The sequence below is a fragment of the Pithys albifrons genome, chromosome 2 (genome assembly GCF_047495875.1).
Source record: "Pithys albifrons albifrons isolate INPA30051 chromosome 2, PitAlb_v1, whole genome shotgun sequence".
Lineage (NCBI taxonomy): Eukaryota > Metazoa > Chordata > Aves > Passeriformes > Thamnophilidae > Pithys > Pithys albifrons.
Genome location: NC_092459.1, coordinates 70,968,885 through 70,987,417, shown reverse-complemented (window position 1 = coordinate 70,987,417; position 18,533 = coordinate 70,968,885). Strand labels below are relative to the sequence as shown.

General features: G+C 37.8%; 1 protein-coding gene across 1 annotated transcript in view; it reads left to right on the top strand.

Moving 5' to 3' along the window:
- PDE10A (phosphodiesterase 10A) overlaps nt 1–18,533 on the top strand; it is a 191,217-nt gene that overhangs the window by 72,115 nt on the left and 100,569 nt on the right. Inside the window, exon 2 of the mRNA XM_071549430.1 lies at nt 11,106–11,234. Within this exon, the coding sequence (XP_071405531.1) occupies nt 11,106–11,234 (129 nt within the window). The remainder of the gene's footprint in view (nt 1–11,105; nt 11,235–18,533) is intronic.

The following is an 18,533-nucleotide window of genomic DNA, read 5'->3' as shown; positions in this document are numbered from 1 at the left end:
GGAAGTGGAGGGGCAGGAATAGATCTCTTGTCTCTGGTGACCCAAGGGAATGGTATGAAGTTGTGTCAGGGGACATTTAGGTTAAATATCAGGAAAAAGGTTACTCCCCCAGAAGGGTGGTTGAGGACTGGTATAGACTCCCCAGGGAAGTTGTCACAGTACCAAGCCTGTCTTGAGTTCAAGGAGAATTTGGACAATGCTCTCAGGCACATAGTGTGACTCTTCAGGTGTGCTGTACATGGCCAGGAGTTGGGCTTGATGATCCCTGTGGATCCCTTGCAACTCAGAATGTTCTGTGATTCTATGATAGTACAGTTACAGAATATATGAAATTCATCATTTAAACTAAGGCATGTGTCTTTCTGTATGTTTTCAGAAAAATGCTGAATGAGTAGTTTGTTTTTGAAGAGCATGCTTCCTGTGAACTAATGTTCAAACATTTCTGGATGTGATTAGATTTCTTTGATTTCTTCCTATTAGGACTTTTTAGTGACTGATTTCTCTGCGGTTTGTACTTTCTCATTTTGTATGGCATGTTGACTGTGTTTCTCTTTAAACATCCTAAGACTGAAAGTTTGAAGAGGAGAAAAAAAAAGGAATGACAAATCCTGGTCTGTGGTGCTGCAGATACGGTCCTAGTACCTCCAAAGTAGAGAACACTCACCTGTCCAATCTTGTTGCTGAGTGTGCATTATTTTACTGTGTGTAGTTGTTATTTAAGAAGAGTCCTGTGCTCTGGGAAACTGTCCTAAAATGTCTACAAATTTCAGTGTTAAGATGAAGTGGGATGCTCCCTTCAGAAGGAAGAATATTCTCTGTTTCCTGTTTAGTGAAATAACAGTGAGACTTGGCACAGACATGTAGTATATCTCAAAGGAGGTTTTCTCATAATGGATCTTGTTTATGGAATAAGTTAAGTAGCAGTTTAGTGAACAGCACTGCACTTTTATAGTGGTAAATATGTTATAAAACATTTACAGAACTTTTTTCATGAGAGTTCCTTTTAAGAAATAAATCAGCAGTAAAACATTGGTAATAATGACACTGGGACTAGTCTTCAGTCAAGGGCATTTACTCCAAAAGGAAGATACTCCAGGATCAGGGAGGAAGATGTTACATCAGCCAGAAGGTATTACTGGAGAAGACGTAAATCAAGAACTTGGTCCCAACACCCGTTCTCAAGGGAGGAGTTAAGGCATTCTTACCTTGCTTAATCGTTAGATATTAAGTAGTTTAATTTGCAGCTGTATATGATCTTTCCAGAGACTGTGTGTGCAAGTTCTGAATGACTTAACATTTTTCATAATGAGTTATGAATGAACTGCATTTTAGTACTTGTCAATGTTAGCATACATATGACTGTTCAGCTATATTTTGGGCAGAAGACAAGGTAGCCTGGCTCTGTGTTTTGCACTAGAGAATAAAAAAACCCCAAATAATTACACTGAGATGTTCCTTCTACACATACAAATATATTTTTAACTTACTTCAGCATAATGTGTTATTTATAAGTAGGTTGATAATTATTTTTATCAGTAACCTTAAGATGATACATAGGTTTCTCCTCAAGGAAGTACTTGAAATATTTGATTACAATTTGCAAGTCCTAAAGCATGTCTGCAGTCTGTTTGTTAGCTTTTTGCAGAGTGTTAATTAAATTTGCAAATTTGGTCCCATCATGCACCTAGAAGGAGAATAAAGCTTGTTACAGGCCCCTCAGAGTTACTGCAATGTGCTAATGAGACCTAGAGAGAAGCTACTCTCAAACCAGGAAAGTAAATCAGCATTTTAAAAAGCGACATACATCAACTAATGGATGATATTACAATGTAACAGTATACATGCAAGATTGTGCTATTCAGACAATGCAAAGTGTGTTTTCAAACCCTATGGAAAATGATTATTCAAGCTGAGAATACATTGACCCCATGAAGTCTACGTATGATTCCTGTGGAAATGTCTTTTAGCTCTAGCTAATGAAAACTGATTTCATCAACAGTCTTATATGACTTTTTGCCTTTTAACTTAATACTGAAGTGCTCAGAGCTGCCAGTACTATGAAGAGTACTGTGTAGTTCTTGAGTGCCATATTTTGGGAGACACAAGCAGCAGAGTATACTCTGAGTATACTCACATATATGTGAATGCCTAAGGCTCAAGTTCGCAAGATGCTAATAATATAAAAAATACCTTGGAAGTTGGTGGAAACTAAGGGTGCTTATGCACATGGCTTGCTCAATGTCTGATGTGTTCAGGTGCAAAAGTACATCCATGGCTTTTTCATCAGGAATGTGGGATTTGAATTATGGGAAACAGGATGCGGTAGTTGTTGGTATTTCTGTATGAGCACATTCCAGTTCTGTTTAGCTGAGCTAGTCTTTATTTTGTTTCTAAAACTTTAGCAGTGCTGTGGGCAACCTGGCTGAGATGTTGCATTGCTACTGCTGCCATCCACATGTATACAGAGCCTTCGGGTTTATGCAGTGACTGGAGGCTGGCATAAACATTCATCTTTCAATGAAGATTTGAAATGTTTAATGATAAAGGTTATTATATGGGAAACAAATATGCCCTTTTTAAGTACCCAAATGGGTAGTGAGGTGGTTTTGGGTACCATGTTACAGTTTTCCTCTGCTTATAAGCTGCAGCTGTGTATTGTTTTCCATTTAGCAGTGCAGGTGGGAGTTGCAAGAGGAGGGAGAAAAAAAGGTGAATGAAGCTGCTCGCAGATAGGATTGTGAATTGATTTTTCAAGAAAAATCAAAAGAGGTTTGACCGTTCTGATTGCTTCTTGTTAGTGATTATACTTTTTGTCAGACCAGTAATGTCAGGTTTCAGAGTGTCTGGGCACTTGGTCACATTACATTCCTGTATACTTAAATGGATTAAGATAAAAAGTCTGACTTGAAAAGGATATTTCAAAACTGACTGTGCCTGTGGTTTTGAATCCTGATGCTTTGAACAAAGAAGGGATTGATTTAATGGGATTAATGCTTAATCCAAATGAAGCAATGTACACACATGCCTTGGATGCTTTTGAGAATAACTACAAATATCACTTATAAAGTTCTGTAGAAAAACACAGAGAGGTGATCTTTGTGTAAGAGAGAAATGGGGCAAGACTTCTTTAAATAAAGAACACAGGCAAAGTTGTGTTCAAATTAGCTCTTGGATTACTTTCAGAAATTTTATTTTTTTTTAATATTGATAATTATTTTCAAGTGCTGCTTTTAAGGAACTGTTGCACATCTCTCATTGTAGTTTTGATATTTCAGCTGAGAAAAAGTATTTTTAAACTAGATTTTTTTTCCACTTATATGTGAAACAAAGTTGTTTTCTGTTTCAAGTGTTGCTTTATCTTTGTCACCGTGATTTGAATTTTTCTTTGCTTGGCTTGCAGATTTTCGGTGTGACACAATATATTGTTATTGATTTGGAGAAATCATGATTTTGATTTTGCCCATGCTTGCTGTGACTCTGCCCCTCTAATTTCAGGGAAGAACTATTTATTTGAAAATAATTTTTTATTTAAGTGAATTTGTGTACTTTTTTGTTTGAATTACATTTTGATTGTTCTTTTTTAAATGTTAACAGCTGCAACAATGGCAACATTTATAGTTATTTCCTTTCATGTTTATTAGTAAAAGCTTTCTTGATACATAGAATCCCCCTGATTTCTTACAGTGACTAATGTATACCCTCACAATGTGTTTTCAGTGCACTGGATCCTTTCTAACTGGGTGAAAGGTATGTCATATGGATCAAAGTATTGAAAGGGTTTTGAGGAAAGCACTTACTGAAGTCTTTCAGTGTAGCTGTTCTAGGATAAAATGCTGACTCCCCATAAGTATTAGGCTGGCTCATCAACTTTTATCCATTCTTCCCTGACTCCCTATGTGCCCCCCAGCCTGGGAACCAGAAACTTTAGGTGAAAACTAAAATTCTTGCCTAATTGTGAGATTTGATTAAGCTCGTGGCTTTAGAAAAAAGACCAAATATCACAACACTAATGAAAAAATTGCAAGAATTGCTAATGATTGTGTGACTCATGTTGTTAAATGGAGCAGATTTTTAAACATAGCTCTAGGCTTCAATTCTTTCAGCTCATTCACAGTCAGTTCTGCTTTATACTGAGCTCAGTGAAGCTATTCTCAGAGGAGAGTGCAGTGTGACATGGATTAAGAGTCAAAGAGTGGGGCTATTAATTGATTCAGTACTACACAGGTTATCTAATATCTAAGAAATGGTTTAAATATTTTAGGCACCATAAAAAGCTGAAAGCAAAAATATAAATGTCAAGTGATTTTTTCTTTATTAATTATTTTGTTTCAGAAGAAAGTCTGTTGGAGACTGGGTCAAAGGCAAGGAATAATTACTGATAATTGATGTTTAAAGGAACTTTTGTTTCTTGGTTTATTTTTAAATCTAGCTATGCTATATCTGAGTGAGTACAGTGTGAAGGAGCATTCTTATATACTGGAATTATATACGGTTTTTGGCCATACCTTGCCCAAAAGGTCCTGAATGTTGCTCTGGAGTAGGGTCAGGTCAGAGATGGTTCCCAGGAGGCAATCAACCTTTCAATTTTTCCTCAGCTTCATTGCTGGAGATCAAGAAAACTTAATAGTAAGGATGAAGGAGTTACAAGCCACTTGGTCTCAGGCTGGTGAACAGCCCTAGAAATATTCAGTTTACTGCTGTAGACAAGCCTACAGTGCTTCCTTGTAGGACCCTTACAATTTGAACCTGTAAAGTGATTTTTAAGGTGCTGAATTTGTATACTTTGACACATCTGCTAAAAAAAAAGATTCTCTCTTAAGACAGAAGTAATAGTGTTTAATGCTATTATTTTAAAGTGTTAATATTCAGTTATTTTCAAAAGAGCATTTTTCTAGAATCTTTAAAGGACAGTAACATATATGACTACAACCCCCACCTGGCTACAGCCTCCTTTCAGGTAGATGTAGAGGGTGATGAGGTCTCCCTGAGCCTTCTCTTTTCCAGGCTGAACAACCCCAGCTCCCTAAGCCTCTCTTCATAGCACTTGAGTTCAAGTCCCTTCACCAGCCTTGTTGCTCTTCTCTGGAAGAGTTAATATATGCATAAAACATGATAATGGCAAGTTGCATCAGAAAGATATCAGCACTGAAATGTGAGTTTATCATTTTAAAATAAGAATACATGAGACAAAGGTGGTTTGGTGTGGTATATGTATGAATGAGGAAGACAAACTCTAGTGCGTAAATGGAATGAGTGGACATTCATAGAATCATAGAATCAACTGGGTTGGAAAAGACCTCCAAGATCATCGAGTCCAACCCTTAGTCGAACTCCAGTCCATTTACTAGATCATGGCACTCAGCGCCACGTCCAATCTGCGTTTAAAAATCTCTAGGGATGGTGAATCCACCACCTCTCTGGGCAGCCCATTCCAATGCCTGATTACTCTCTCTGTAAAGAATTTTTTTCTGATATCCAACTTAAATTTCCCCTGGCAGAGCTTAAGCCCCTGCCCCCTTGTCCTATTGCTGAGTGCCTGGGAGAAGAGACCAGCCCCCACCTGGCTAGAACTTCCCTTCAGGTAGTTATAGACAGTGATGAGGTCACCTCTGAGCCTCCTCTTCTCCAGGCTAAACAACCCCAGCTCCCTCAGCCTCTCCCCATAGGGCTTGTGCTCCAGTCCCTTCATCAGCCTTGTTGCTCTTCTCTGGACCCGCTCCAGCACCTCAATATCCTTTCTGAACTGAGGGGCCCAGAACTGAACACAATACTCAAGGTGTGGCCTCACCAATGCAGAGTACAGGGGCAGGATCACTTCCCTGGTCCTGCTGGTCACACTATTTTTGATACAGGACAGGATCCCATTGGCCTTCTTGGCCACCTGGGCACACGGTTGGCTCATGTTGAGCTTCCTGTCAATAAGTACTCCAAGGTCCCTTTCTGCCTGGCTGCTCTCCAGCCACTCTGTGCCCAGCCTGTAGTGCTGCAGGGGGTTGTTGTGGCCAAAGTGCAGGACCCAGCACTTGGCCTTATTGAACTTCATCCCATTGGAATCAGCCCATCTCTCAAGTCTATCCAGATCCCTCTGTAGAGCCCTCCTGCCTTCCAGCAGGTCGACACTCCCTCCCAGCTTGGTGTCATCAGCAAATTTGCTGATGATGGACTCAATCCCCTCATCTAAATTATCAATAAAGATGTTAAACAGGACTGGACCCAACACAGACCCCTGGGGAACACCACTGGTGACTGGCCGCCAGCTGGGTGCAGCTTCATTCACCAGCACTCCCTGGACCTGACCCTCCAGCCAGCTCTTCATTCAGGAGAGGGTACACTTGTCCAGGCCATGGGCTACCAGCTTTTCCAGGAGTATATTATGGGAGACAGTGTCAAAGGCCTTGCTGAAGTCCTGATAGACCACATCCACAGCCTTCCCCTCATCCACCAGGTGGGTCACCTGATTGTAAAAATAGATCAGGTTGGTCAGACAGGACCTGCCCCTCCTAAACCCATGCTGGCTGGGTCTAATTCCTTGTCCACCCTGAAGGTGCTGTGTGATTGCACTCAGGATGAACTGCTCCATAACCCTGCCAGGCACGGAGGTCAGGCTGACAGGCCTGTAGTTGCCAGGGTCCTGCTTGCAGCCCTTTTTGTGGATTGGGGTGACATTGGCCAACCTCCAATCATCTGGGACCTCCCCAGAGAGCCAGGACTGTTGGAAGATGATGGAGAGTGGTTTGGCAAGCTCTTCTGCCAGCTCCTTCATCACCCTGGGATGGATCCCATCTGGTCCCATAGACTTGTTAGGATCCGGCTGGCTCAGTAAGTCAGTAACTATATCCTCCTGGAATACAGGAGGGCATATTCAGCTCCCTCTACTGGTCTACCAGCTCCAGAGCCCACTTGTCTTCAGGGCCACTTGTCCTACTGGTGAAAACTGAGGCAAAGTAGGTGTTAAGTACCTCAGCCTTCTCCTCATCTTCCTTAACTATATTTCCCTCCAAGTCCAACAGAGAATGGAGGTTTTCCTTGCCCCTCCTTTTGTTATTAATGTATTTATAAAAGGACTTTTTGTTATCCCTAACTGAAATAGCCAAATTTATTTCAAATTCCACTTTTCTTTCCCTAATTTTTTTCCTGCATGACCTAACTCTGTCTGTAAATTCTTCGTAAGTAGCCAGCCCTTTTTTCCATAGTCTGTAAACTTTCTTTTTATCCCTGATTTCTTTCAGAATCTCCCTATTTAACCAAGCTGGCCGTCTTCCCCTCCGGTTGGCCTTTTGGCACACCGGTATAGCCTGTTGCTGTGCACTCAAAATTTCCTTCTTAAAACATGTCCATCCCTCCTGGACCCCCTTGCCTTTAAGGGTTGTTTCCCAGGGTATGCTCTGAATCAGTTCTTTGAATAGGCCAAAATCTGCTCTCCGGAAGTCCAAGGTAGAGGTTTTAATGGTGGCTCTCCTTACATCCCTGAGGACTGAAAATTTTATTATTTCATGGTCACTATGCCCCAGGCGGCCTCCAACCACTACATCATCTGCCAGCTCCTCTCTCTTTGTAAACAGTAGGTCTAGCGGGGCCTTCCCCCTGGTAGGCTCATTTACTAGTTGATGAAGGAAATTGTCCTCTATACACTCCAGGAACCTCCTTGACTGCCTCTTCTCTGCAGTATGAAGCTCTAGATCTCTCCTTTAATTCCCAGAGGAATTATGGGAGTTCAGTTTTTCTGTGGTGTCTGGCCTGCTGCATGCTAGACTATGTGCTGGAGTTCAGCCCTCTTGAGTTAGTGATGGTCCTTCTTGAGAACTGTCACAGGTCTGTTAGAGAACAGACATTCCAGATAGAAGAGGCAATGCTTTATGGGGGTGTATGAAAAGAAGAGAGGGAAGCTTTTGTTTGGGCTACTTGCAAGGAGGCGTACAAACCAATGAAGTTAATGAATGTGTGCACTACTTCCTTTTCTTTTGTTAGACACTGTTGATGTGTACACTTGATGCTCCACGCAGTGACTCATGAACAAGAAGAATGAGAAAAGTCCCCGTGTTACTGGAGTAATGAGACGAGAGGGAATGCATGTAGAAAATTTACTGCCCCAAATGCTTGAGACCAATACATTAGTAACAGAAATATTAATAACAGAACTGGCGTGTGTTATGTTCGTTTGTGATTCTGTAAATCGCACCTGAATGACATGATAAACTTTTGGTTCCTGAGTTTGAGTGTGTTATAGTTCTCTTAACTTAAATGTTATTTATAATTGCCTCTGAATTCTCAAATAGGGGTTTTTTCATATTTAATAATTCTTCTTTATTAGAAGCATTATGATTTAAATTTACAATCTGTCACCGAAGGTTAAGCAGTAGACAGGTTGATAATATTTAAGAAAAATACATGTATCAGAAATTTTTGAGAGCATGTGAATGCTCAAGAGAGCCAGTGTATCCATCTCTGAACTTATATATGATATTACATAATAATCTTATTCTTATGTACACCTTATAGTGTAAAAGGCTTCATATACACTCTATAAAATACTTGTTTCTCTACAGCTGTAAAAGACTTGAACATTGAGGTGTCTTTTCAACACTCTTTAGCGTTACTGTACATAAAATACAGAACATTTAATATTTTTCTAAAAGTCTCCTTTCTCTTAATGTTACATTTTGTGAAGTTGCAATGTGTTCTTGTTACTTTTGGTTGTGGAGTTTGTGTGTATGGTTGTGTGTGTTTTTTAGTGCAGCAGGCTAACAATTAGAAGCTGACCAGTAAATCAGCTTTAATCTATGTAGAAAATAGGCTTAAGTTACCGCTTTTTAACTCTGCAAATACAGTTATAAATCCTGTTCTGCTTGCTCCCAGCTATGAATCTGACATTGAAAAACCACAACTCCACAGATGCCTTTAGTGAAATAAAGATGGGTAATTTACAGACTGTTGTAAGATTTATTATATCAGCCCCATGAATCACTTTTCCATTTAAGGTTAAAGAAGCGTTTTAGGTTGATGAAGTTGCATGATATCTGGAAATTAAACTTGAGACTTGTAGACGGAAGTCCTATTTCAAATTGACATTTTCCTAAATTTTGATGCATATATTGCAAAAACGACAACTTGTAAAGGTTTGAATCAAGAACGAAAGTTTATTTTCACTGAAAACACAAATCAACTCTTGTAGTATTTCAGTTGCTAATTTTAGAATCTTTTCAATTCTTAATTTCTTACTAGAAGCAAAACTGTTTGCATTGTAAAGAAATAGCAGTCATTTTGTGAATTTTTTCATTCAGAAGTTTAAAGGCAGATAAATTTGGATGACTTTATGATGGTTGAATCTGCTGAATCTTTAAAACATTGTAGTCTTTGTGAATGATTCTTAAAAAAATGTTTCCTTTTCAAATTTTATTACTATGAAATTAGAAAGACTTTTCCAAGGTATTAATTTTTCTTTGATCGGGAAATTAAAAAATTATATTAACTATTATTCTGATTTTTTAGAATGGGAGATGATACCTGTATTGGCTGAAAAATCTTCATGTTCATTTGGCACATGTACTTCTTTATTAGAAGCATTATGATTTAAATTTACAATCTGTCACCGAAGGTTAAGCAATCAAAGTAGTGAAGTTTCGCTTGGTTTTGCCCTACTTGCTGATTATCTACTCTTACTGATTCAGGAAGAACCTTTCCTTCTCTGCTCATGAAAATCAGGATGCTCAGTTAGCTCTTATTGAAGTGGTTCAGGTCTGGTGACTCTTGCCTGTAAGTGACAATGTTGTTATTTGAGGCTTGATATCCAGCAGTACCTACCACCTCTGTGGATTAAGGGAAAGGGTAGTTTAAACCAGATTTGAGCTGGTGGGGTCTGATGTGACAGGAATGATGTGCAGTTGAATGGGGAGAGTAGCATATGTAGTTGGCACTCTGCAGATGGGAGCTGGTAGTTTGTCTTCTGGTATTGCTTCCTAAAGACTTTCATAATAAACATTTATTAAGATATCTAAAAGATAACCATCATTGACCAGCATTGAAATTACACTACAGCTGTTTTCATCATCTTCTGATACTGCACAGAGCATAAAATGGGAAAGTTGATCTTATTTTATAGTATGAATGCTCTCCAAAAGAGGTCAGTGTTGTTCGGAGGGGATTTCTTTTCTGCTGAACCTTGACTGCTTTCTGTGGAGAATTTGCTATTACATTTAGATACACCCAACACAAGAGAAGGTGGCATATTTAAAGTCATTACAGTGTTTGTTACACCTTTCCCCTCAGATTTCACTAAGGCTTTTGCCCTTACAGTGCCAGTTCCTCAATGGGAGCTGAGCCCCTCAGGACAGGTGCTCTTCTTTTTTGCTTCCCATTTTGGAAAGCCTGAGCACTGCTATGTTCACTTCCCTGTGGTTGGTCATTTTGTTTGGGAGATTTGTGAAGTGTACGATCAAATTGTAATTTTATGAATTTGAAAATTTATTTATGATTATGTCCGAGATTCTGAATTTTGCTTCTTTACCCAAAATGTTTACTGTAGTTTTGTTTGTGTTGCAGGTATTGTAAAGGTCTTTTTATCTGCAGTTTTATTTTGATAACTAAATTACTAAAATAATGGAAACATGCTTGGGAAAGTACTTTCTAAATGTAAAATAAGTAATATTAGTACTTGAAAATATTGTATGATTTGGGTGTTGCATAACAGTTTGTGTTGATTTTGATGTCATTTGCAGTGAGAATACTGAATTCAGTGCTCTATTTGACATACCAGTTCACTTTCTTCTATCTCCTTCTAGTCAGTTTCTTTACATCTTGCATATCTTGAAAATAACAGATTTGATAGTGACAGTAATAGTCATAAATTCCTACCTGGCTATTTCTCCTGGGCAGTGTTTATGTGTCCTTTTGCATACAGTATCTTGTATGGATATGCTTTGCTTCTACTATTTTCTGTATGTCAGCTCATTTTTTTTTACTCTGTCGAGGAGGAGATGATTCAAATAGTCATGTATCCATTCAGCGTGTTAAACAAAAGAATATTTGTTCTTGCTGGACTCTGGGTATTTTTTTCATATGAGGGTGTTCATGCTGATAACGTAATCAATTAATATTCTCTCTTTCAGGTTTAACAGATGAAAAAGTGAAGGCGTATCTTTCTCTTCACCCCCAGGTACTGGATGAGTTTGTGTCAGAAAGTGTAAGTGCGGAAACTGTGGAGAAATGGCTAAAAAGGAAAAATAACAGACAAGAAGGTAAGTCCTTTTTATTTGCAATTAATAGTTAGCTTTGAAAAACTCATTTATTTTTAGTTTTAAAAAGGAAGCCTAATTTTTGTAAAACTTGATTATGATAATTTTTGCTTAGGTTCCACCATTTTTACAAAGGCAAAAAAGCCACCTATTTTAAAAGAAAATATTTTCAGCCTTTTGGTATTTCTATCTTGAAATGTGGTGGTGTTCACTTTGGAAGTTCAGTTCACCCATTTTAAGTAGCAAATACTATTCTCTCAACCTACAATGTCTGTTTTGAGAATATAGCTTAGTCTTCTTGTATCTATAATTGCTAAGTTTTGAATTAAAATTATGCAGGATGTTCAGGATGTAAGCCACAGTAAATTACTGTCAATTTTAGATAGGAATATTGACATAGAGGTTATAAACCAATGTGTTGAATTCTGGAAATGTTTCTGTTGAGTTGCTTTAGGTAAAATACCTCAGTAAACAGACCCAGAAGATGTTCTTTTGAGTCAGCCTGAGTTGACAATGGCTGTAAATTTCGTAATTGTCTTAAATTTTGTGAGATTGTATGGAAACATAAGATACATGCAATTCTTGCAAGGATTTGGACTGTACCAGGTAAAGTGCAAAAGAGGAAGTTACCAAGGTGAGGGAAGAAACACTGGTTTTGCTTTGCACGTGAATTGCTTTGTGCCTGACTTCTAAGGTGTTTGGGGGTTAAGCTCTGGTGATAATTCTTATTTTAAATAGAGGGGCTAAGATGTTTGTGGGCAAGGAACAGATAAAGCTATATTGAGCTGGATTTTTGATGGTGATGACTACATATATCTGATACTAATGTGATAGTAAATTTTTATTGATTTAAAGAGATTACCTAGTGGAAGAATAGAAGTATATAGCATTTAGACTGTCTGTTTACTACTTTCTTTGTAGTTTACAAACTACAACACTGCAGGATTCTTATTGTTATAATCCCCAAAAGCAATCAGGAAAACAGTATAATGAATCAAGGGAATAAATTTGCAACAATGCTTCTTGTAAACAGAAGAATAAAAAATACTTTAGTGTTACCAGAAACTATTTATTTATAAGAGCTATCTTCATTTTAAAATGGTCATTTTTCTTTAAGGCACTTGAAATCACCATAAGAAATCAATGTGTGTTTGAAATACGGTTTATAGTCTGGGTGTAGGATCTTCATGTTAAAACCAAATGAATGCTTTGGATAATTTTCAGCTTCAAGATTCTTATATTGCTAAGTGGAATTTATTACCAGTTGCTCAAAGTTTACAGTTTTTGGTGGGGAGGAAGGTGTCAACTGAAGATATGTTTTTGTGGAAATCCTCATGAAACATTTTGAACCATTTGAAAAAGCAAAGTAACTACTGACCATTGTCTTAGTGAAGTTTTGACATGAATAGCTGCAACAGTGTGATCTGTTTGTTTTTTTCTTAAACTTTAAAACTTCTGTAGTATGGCTAATTCTCCCCAAACTTGTATTAAGAGTGTTAAGCAATAGATGTGCTATCATTATGCTATATCATATCTGTCATCATCAAAGGAGTCCTTCTGCCTTCCTGCTGCTTCCCTTTTCCTGACAGTGATCTTTAAGGTGGTCATGTTTATTACACTAAAGGCTGTCATGTAGATGTGGCTTCCTTAGTGTTGGATTCTAGCCGAAAATAAGCAGTACCAGATTTAAAAGTACACTTGCAAAGTCAAAAAGAGTAATTTGAATGCATTTTGTTTATAGAATGAAACAGATACTGATGAGCTTTGTCTGTGATTTTCTTCTAGGAAGATAAACTCTATAGCTGTAAAAAATCTCTCTGATAATAAAACATCCTAATTTGTCAGAATGCAACATTTTTAGGAAAGAGATTTGCTAGATGATGTACTGCATTCTTGCTATGTATGTACAAATTCTACTGCCTGAGTTATGGTGACATTGAGAAATGAGGAGGAGAGGATGGAGCTGATTCTTTTGGTGTTGGGATGGATCTGTGGTGACTTAGTGACTGTGTAGCCTAAGTCACTTTACATGAGTAGGGGGTATAATTTTCCTTCTACTCTCTTTGCATTAATGTCGTCTACTTTATGGATGTTCACATCATGTAATGTGATACAGACAGAAAAGTAAGCTTTGTTTTTATTAGAAAGCTGACAGGCAGGCAAAATGCTGTTTTAAGGTCTCTGGCTTAGTGTCTATACTCTTACATGTTGGTGACGCAGAACAGTCATTAACCTATATGCAGAAATCATGTCCTGCCTGATTTGCAGGCATCCAGCTGTGTGTGCTCTTCAGCCAGAAGTCAATGGGTGTGCAGCCAGGGTAGTTTATCTGAGTTTCATTAGCATGAACATGAACTGAAATGTCTGATTTGGACTTAAATGAACCGAAATTTATCTGTGACTGAGATTCACTGAATTAGTTGCTTCAGATGAATCTTTTTTTTTTTAACCTACAGTATTAAAAAGGACTGAGATTCATTGAATTAGTTACTTTAGATGGGTCTTAAAAAAAAAAATTAAAATCTGAAATATTAAAAAGTAAGGAAACCAGAAAATAGTGCACTCTTTAAAGTGTAACTATATCCCAAAATATAATGAGTTTTGTCATCAGTGTGTACGACATAAATCTTGTATCTATCACTGAAAATGTTATACTGAGTGTCAGTCATGACAGGTTGATAGTCATGGTGATCTTCCTGGGATTATAAGACACTTTTTTCTTTAACTTTTTTTCTTTTTCCTGGTATATTGGAGTAAACCTGCAGAGGCAGCACTGGGAAAGAATGCTGCTTATGTGATACTTCGGTATTCACTGCAGCTTTCTGAACTCTGACTATTATCTACCAGTAAAACACATGCTCAAAACACACCCAGGCCTTGCACTATTGCACACAGCATTTCCAAACAACTCTATTGTAACAAACACACACTTGAGTTTTAATTTTTTTTGTGTCCAGATCATGGCTGAATTAATCTGCCATAAGATCTTTTCCAGATGCCTCATATAATACTCACAGAACTCACAATATGGAATCTTTAGGCTCTCCTGCTGAATAGATCGTCATCTCCCAACAAATTTCTCAGAAAAATATTTATGAATTCCAACCTTAATTTTTTTATCTGAAACTTCACTCCCACAACAATAAGAGGCTGAACACACTGATTATAAGCCAGGTGTGCATGTTTTGCACTGCTGATACTGAATTTCTTAGGTGTCTTTCCTAATCTTTTTAATGACCTTTTTTTGTGCAGGAAGAAAGAACGAACTGTACTGACAGTTTCTATGTGGAAAGCTGCCTATATCACTTAATATGGTTACTGCTTCCCATGACCCTCATGTTCATCAAAGTGCAGGATCATGTGCTTAATTAATGCTGAATCTGGACACATTAACAACTTTATAAATTATTTTCTTCCAGCAGTACTTGCCAAAAACATGTAAACCTAAGTTGATATGCTACCATATACATGCTGTTGTTAGGTAATTCATAAATAAAATTTTAAAAAAAGAATTAAATAGAAAATAGTGCATTCAGTACATGTTATGACACTGATTATACTCAGAAGTTACTGTCTATTAACTGTAGTGGACTTACTGCATTTTCAGTAACCTGAAATTTCATAGTTTATCTATTAAAAAAGATGAAATTAGAAATTAATTGCTTAATATAACATTAGTATGATATTTCTGTAATGTTTATTCCATTTATAGAAGTCCTCAAGGAGATACCGTAGGATTTTTCCTAGACTTTGAAAAACAATAGGATTAATTGGTAAGACCAAGGTATTGCCATCCTAGTCCATCCTTCATAATGCAAAATACTGTGCTGTAACTTGCTGTACATTCAAGAGAATGTATTTTGCAATGTGATAGAAATATTTAGCCTTTTCTGATATTTCCTTACATTAGTTGTTTAAACAGAAACATGGAATGGCTTTTAAAATAATTTTACATATATTATACATATATCCCATATATTCCATATATTCCAGGTTTTTCCTGCTATGCTCTCCTGTATGCATGGGTTTCCTGTCAGTGTTAAATAAGTGCTATTTGATAGCTATGTGTTGCTAATATGATGTGATGCAAATGATTAAATTTGGTTGTTTGCAGTTAAAGAACATTTGTGAACATTCAAAGTAATTTTTTATTTGCCATTACACAATAAATTCTCTGCTACTTGTATGTAATTACTGTAAGCAGTCTGGCTGACTACTTTATAAAATGTCATTCATTAGTCATTCAAATTCATGATTTTCTCATGGTATATCTCATTCTTGTAGTGTTGCTTGTAAAGAAACCGTATGTTGATTTAGAATTCAGATTAAGTCCTGATTCTGTTCTCTATTTAGCTCAGTCATTTCACTTTTCACCTTTTCCCCCTTCCTGTCTGCCATGTGCCTTAGAAGCGGACAAAGATGACAGTCAGATTTGGTGCGATAGATGCTTTAAGTTTGGCAGAGGACTGGAAGCAGTAATCTCTAAATATGCTCCTTACAATCATTTGAAAAATCACTGTAACTTCCCTACAATAGCTTTCAGTGAGTTAATTGAGTATAGAAAGGATGGAGTTCTGTGCAGGTTACTTAAATGTTTCTTTTCTTGCTTTATAGTCTGTGCTGAGCTGAAAGTTTTGGTGACTGAAATGGTTCTGGTGCCTGAGCTAATTTATTTAAGGTTGTCCCATTCTGTGGTCTTTAGACACAGAAGGTTTTTTCTTTTATTCTTGTTTGTTTGTTTGGGGTTTTTTGTTTGTTTCTTTTTAAGTCCTTTTCTTTACTGAACAAGCAACTGGAGCAATAGGATTTGTGGCAAGAGGCTTTGTCATAGACAGACTTTGAGACGATAGATATATGGATAGATATGGCTATCTATATCATCTATCTATATATATAAAATTTGTTTACTATTTCTTTCAGGCTAATTCTAACAGTGTACTAGGCTGCATCCTTGACATACAAAAAGTAAAAGTTCTTTACTGAAATGGTTTCTTTTCTGTTGCTGCAGTTTCAGATATTAAGGTATCAGCATAGTGGGCCTTAAAGTTGACTGCAGTTCCATGAGAGGCAAAGTAGTGAGTTTTGGAGAGATGTTGATGTGTGACTCTGTTTAGGGAATTTATTGTTGAGCAATACTGAAGCACACATTTGTACCTTAGATCATATTTATTCCATTAGTTACTCTTTTAGTTATTCATTCCGGCTTTTAAAAGATGTTGTGTGGAGGAACGTTGTATACACTTCGCCTAAGGTTATATGCATGACAGGATGGCTAATATGCATTTCCATAATCTGGGATAGAGTATATGAAAAGATATGTGTAAGCTGGATGTGTGTCAGTATATGTATGCCAAATATGTGTCGTCTTGCTGCCAGAATTAAAAAGAAAGAAAAAATGCAGCCTATGTTTTATTTGTTTAGTTTTTGAGGACTGTACATTTCCACACTGACTAAGCAGAGATACCTGTTCTCTAGCACAGGGGAGGAGTTGTAGCTCTGTAGATGAGGGATACACAGAATCTGGATACTACCACTCCTGCTGCAGTTCTGACAAATTCCCAGCCTAGGCAAGAGAAATTGATTTGGCAGCATGTTAATGACCTCCTTGATTTATAATTAGGTTGTCTTAATACTTCATTGACGCTGCAGACATGCTGTTTCATTCTGATGCATTCCTCCTGTGCTTACGTTTGTGACATCCAAGCAGGTGACAAATACTTGCCAAAAAGCAAGTGATTGTGGGAATTATTTGGGCAGCACATGACTTTGCACCACTGACGCCATAGTAGTAGCTATTAATGATTCTTATTACCAAGCCCAACTATTTACATATTTTGATGCCTTGCTTGGATTTTTTATTTTTCTTTTTCTCGAAATAAGACAGGATGAATCCCCCAATGCCATTGTCTGTTTCTCCAGTCCAAGTGGAATAATTGCTTGACCTGTTCTTAGCTTCTGCTAATGGCCAGTTATAGACAACCTGCTGGTCTAGGTGGTCTTGATTGTCTGAACCAAGGTAACTATTGTGATACTGAGAGGTGCTACTATTGTGGGATAATATCCAGACTGATAAAAGTTGTCTTTATTGTGAATGTTTTTTGCAGAAAAATTGCAATAATATCTGGGGGCTAGGTAGACCCTGTTTCTCTGTGTATTTGAGATAGTCCTCACACTGAGATAAAATTGATTTGGGGATTTTTGTATGGAATAGTTTACAGGTTACCATTTTTCATGTGTCTAGGAAGTTTGTTAGTGCGTTGGTATTTCAGAGGCAACCAGATGGAAGTGAAGGCACTTCCTGGTGCTGTGGTAGAGCTCCACATAGGAATGCTATTTAACTCCAGATAATGAAAAGGCATACAACTGTCACAGGTACAGAAGAATTTTGGAGCAGATTTCTGGGGAGGCTGTTGTATTGTGCCAATGCTTTTAAAAATTGTTACATTGCTGCATAATTTCCCAAAACAGTCAGTATAATTGTCTGAGGTAAAATGGTTTCTTTCCTTTGTGACCAGTTCAATGTTTTTTTTAAATTGTTTTCTCTGAGTTTATTAGAGACAGCTTAGAAGTTGATTCATTTTGGCTGTGAAAGTATTGAGAAGGAGTTAATGAAAAAGTTTCTCCCTGTTGTGTTTTCAGTGGACAGAAAAAAAAAAGGCTAATGTCTTGGTTTGAGATAAGCAACTGCCAACCCCCCCAAGCACAGAGAGAAAAGCCTCCCTCCTAACACCAGGGAAAGGGAGGAAAAGAGAGGGGAAAGAAAAAAAACACTTCAAACCGCATTTATACTAAATCTACATATATTTTTCACAGAAAGAAAGAGACAATTAGAAGAGAGTACAAATATACACTCACACAAGTCTGCAACAACAAGTTCCCCACCTCAACTTCTTAACAAACACACAAATTCTACTGTCTTAACTACACATTACTCAAGAAAATACTTATTCCCCAGGGAGACAAACTCAAGCAGAAAGGAGAGACCCAGAACAACACAATTTACTTTCCTGAGATACTCTGTGAGCCAGTGGTGGGCCTGGTCCTCTCCATCCCCCCTGGGACAGCATCGTGCGTCCTCCCAAGAGGAGGGCTGATAAGTGACTGCCTTAACCACTCCCACACTGGTTCCTACTTCCCTGGAGATGATGTCATAATGTGGTATGGAATACAAAATTACTGGCTAGAAGAGGTCAGCTGTTAGCTCAGCCCAGCTCAAGTCAGCTGACAGCTTCGGCCTAGTCCAGACTTCAGAGCCCATATTTAGGCCCACCTAGGTGAACCCATAACATTCTCCACCCCTTA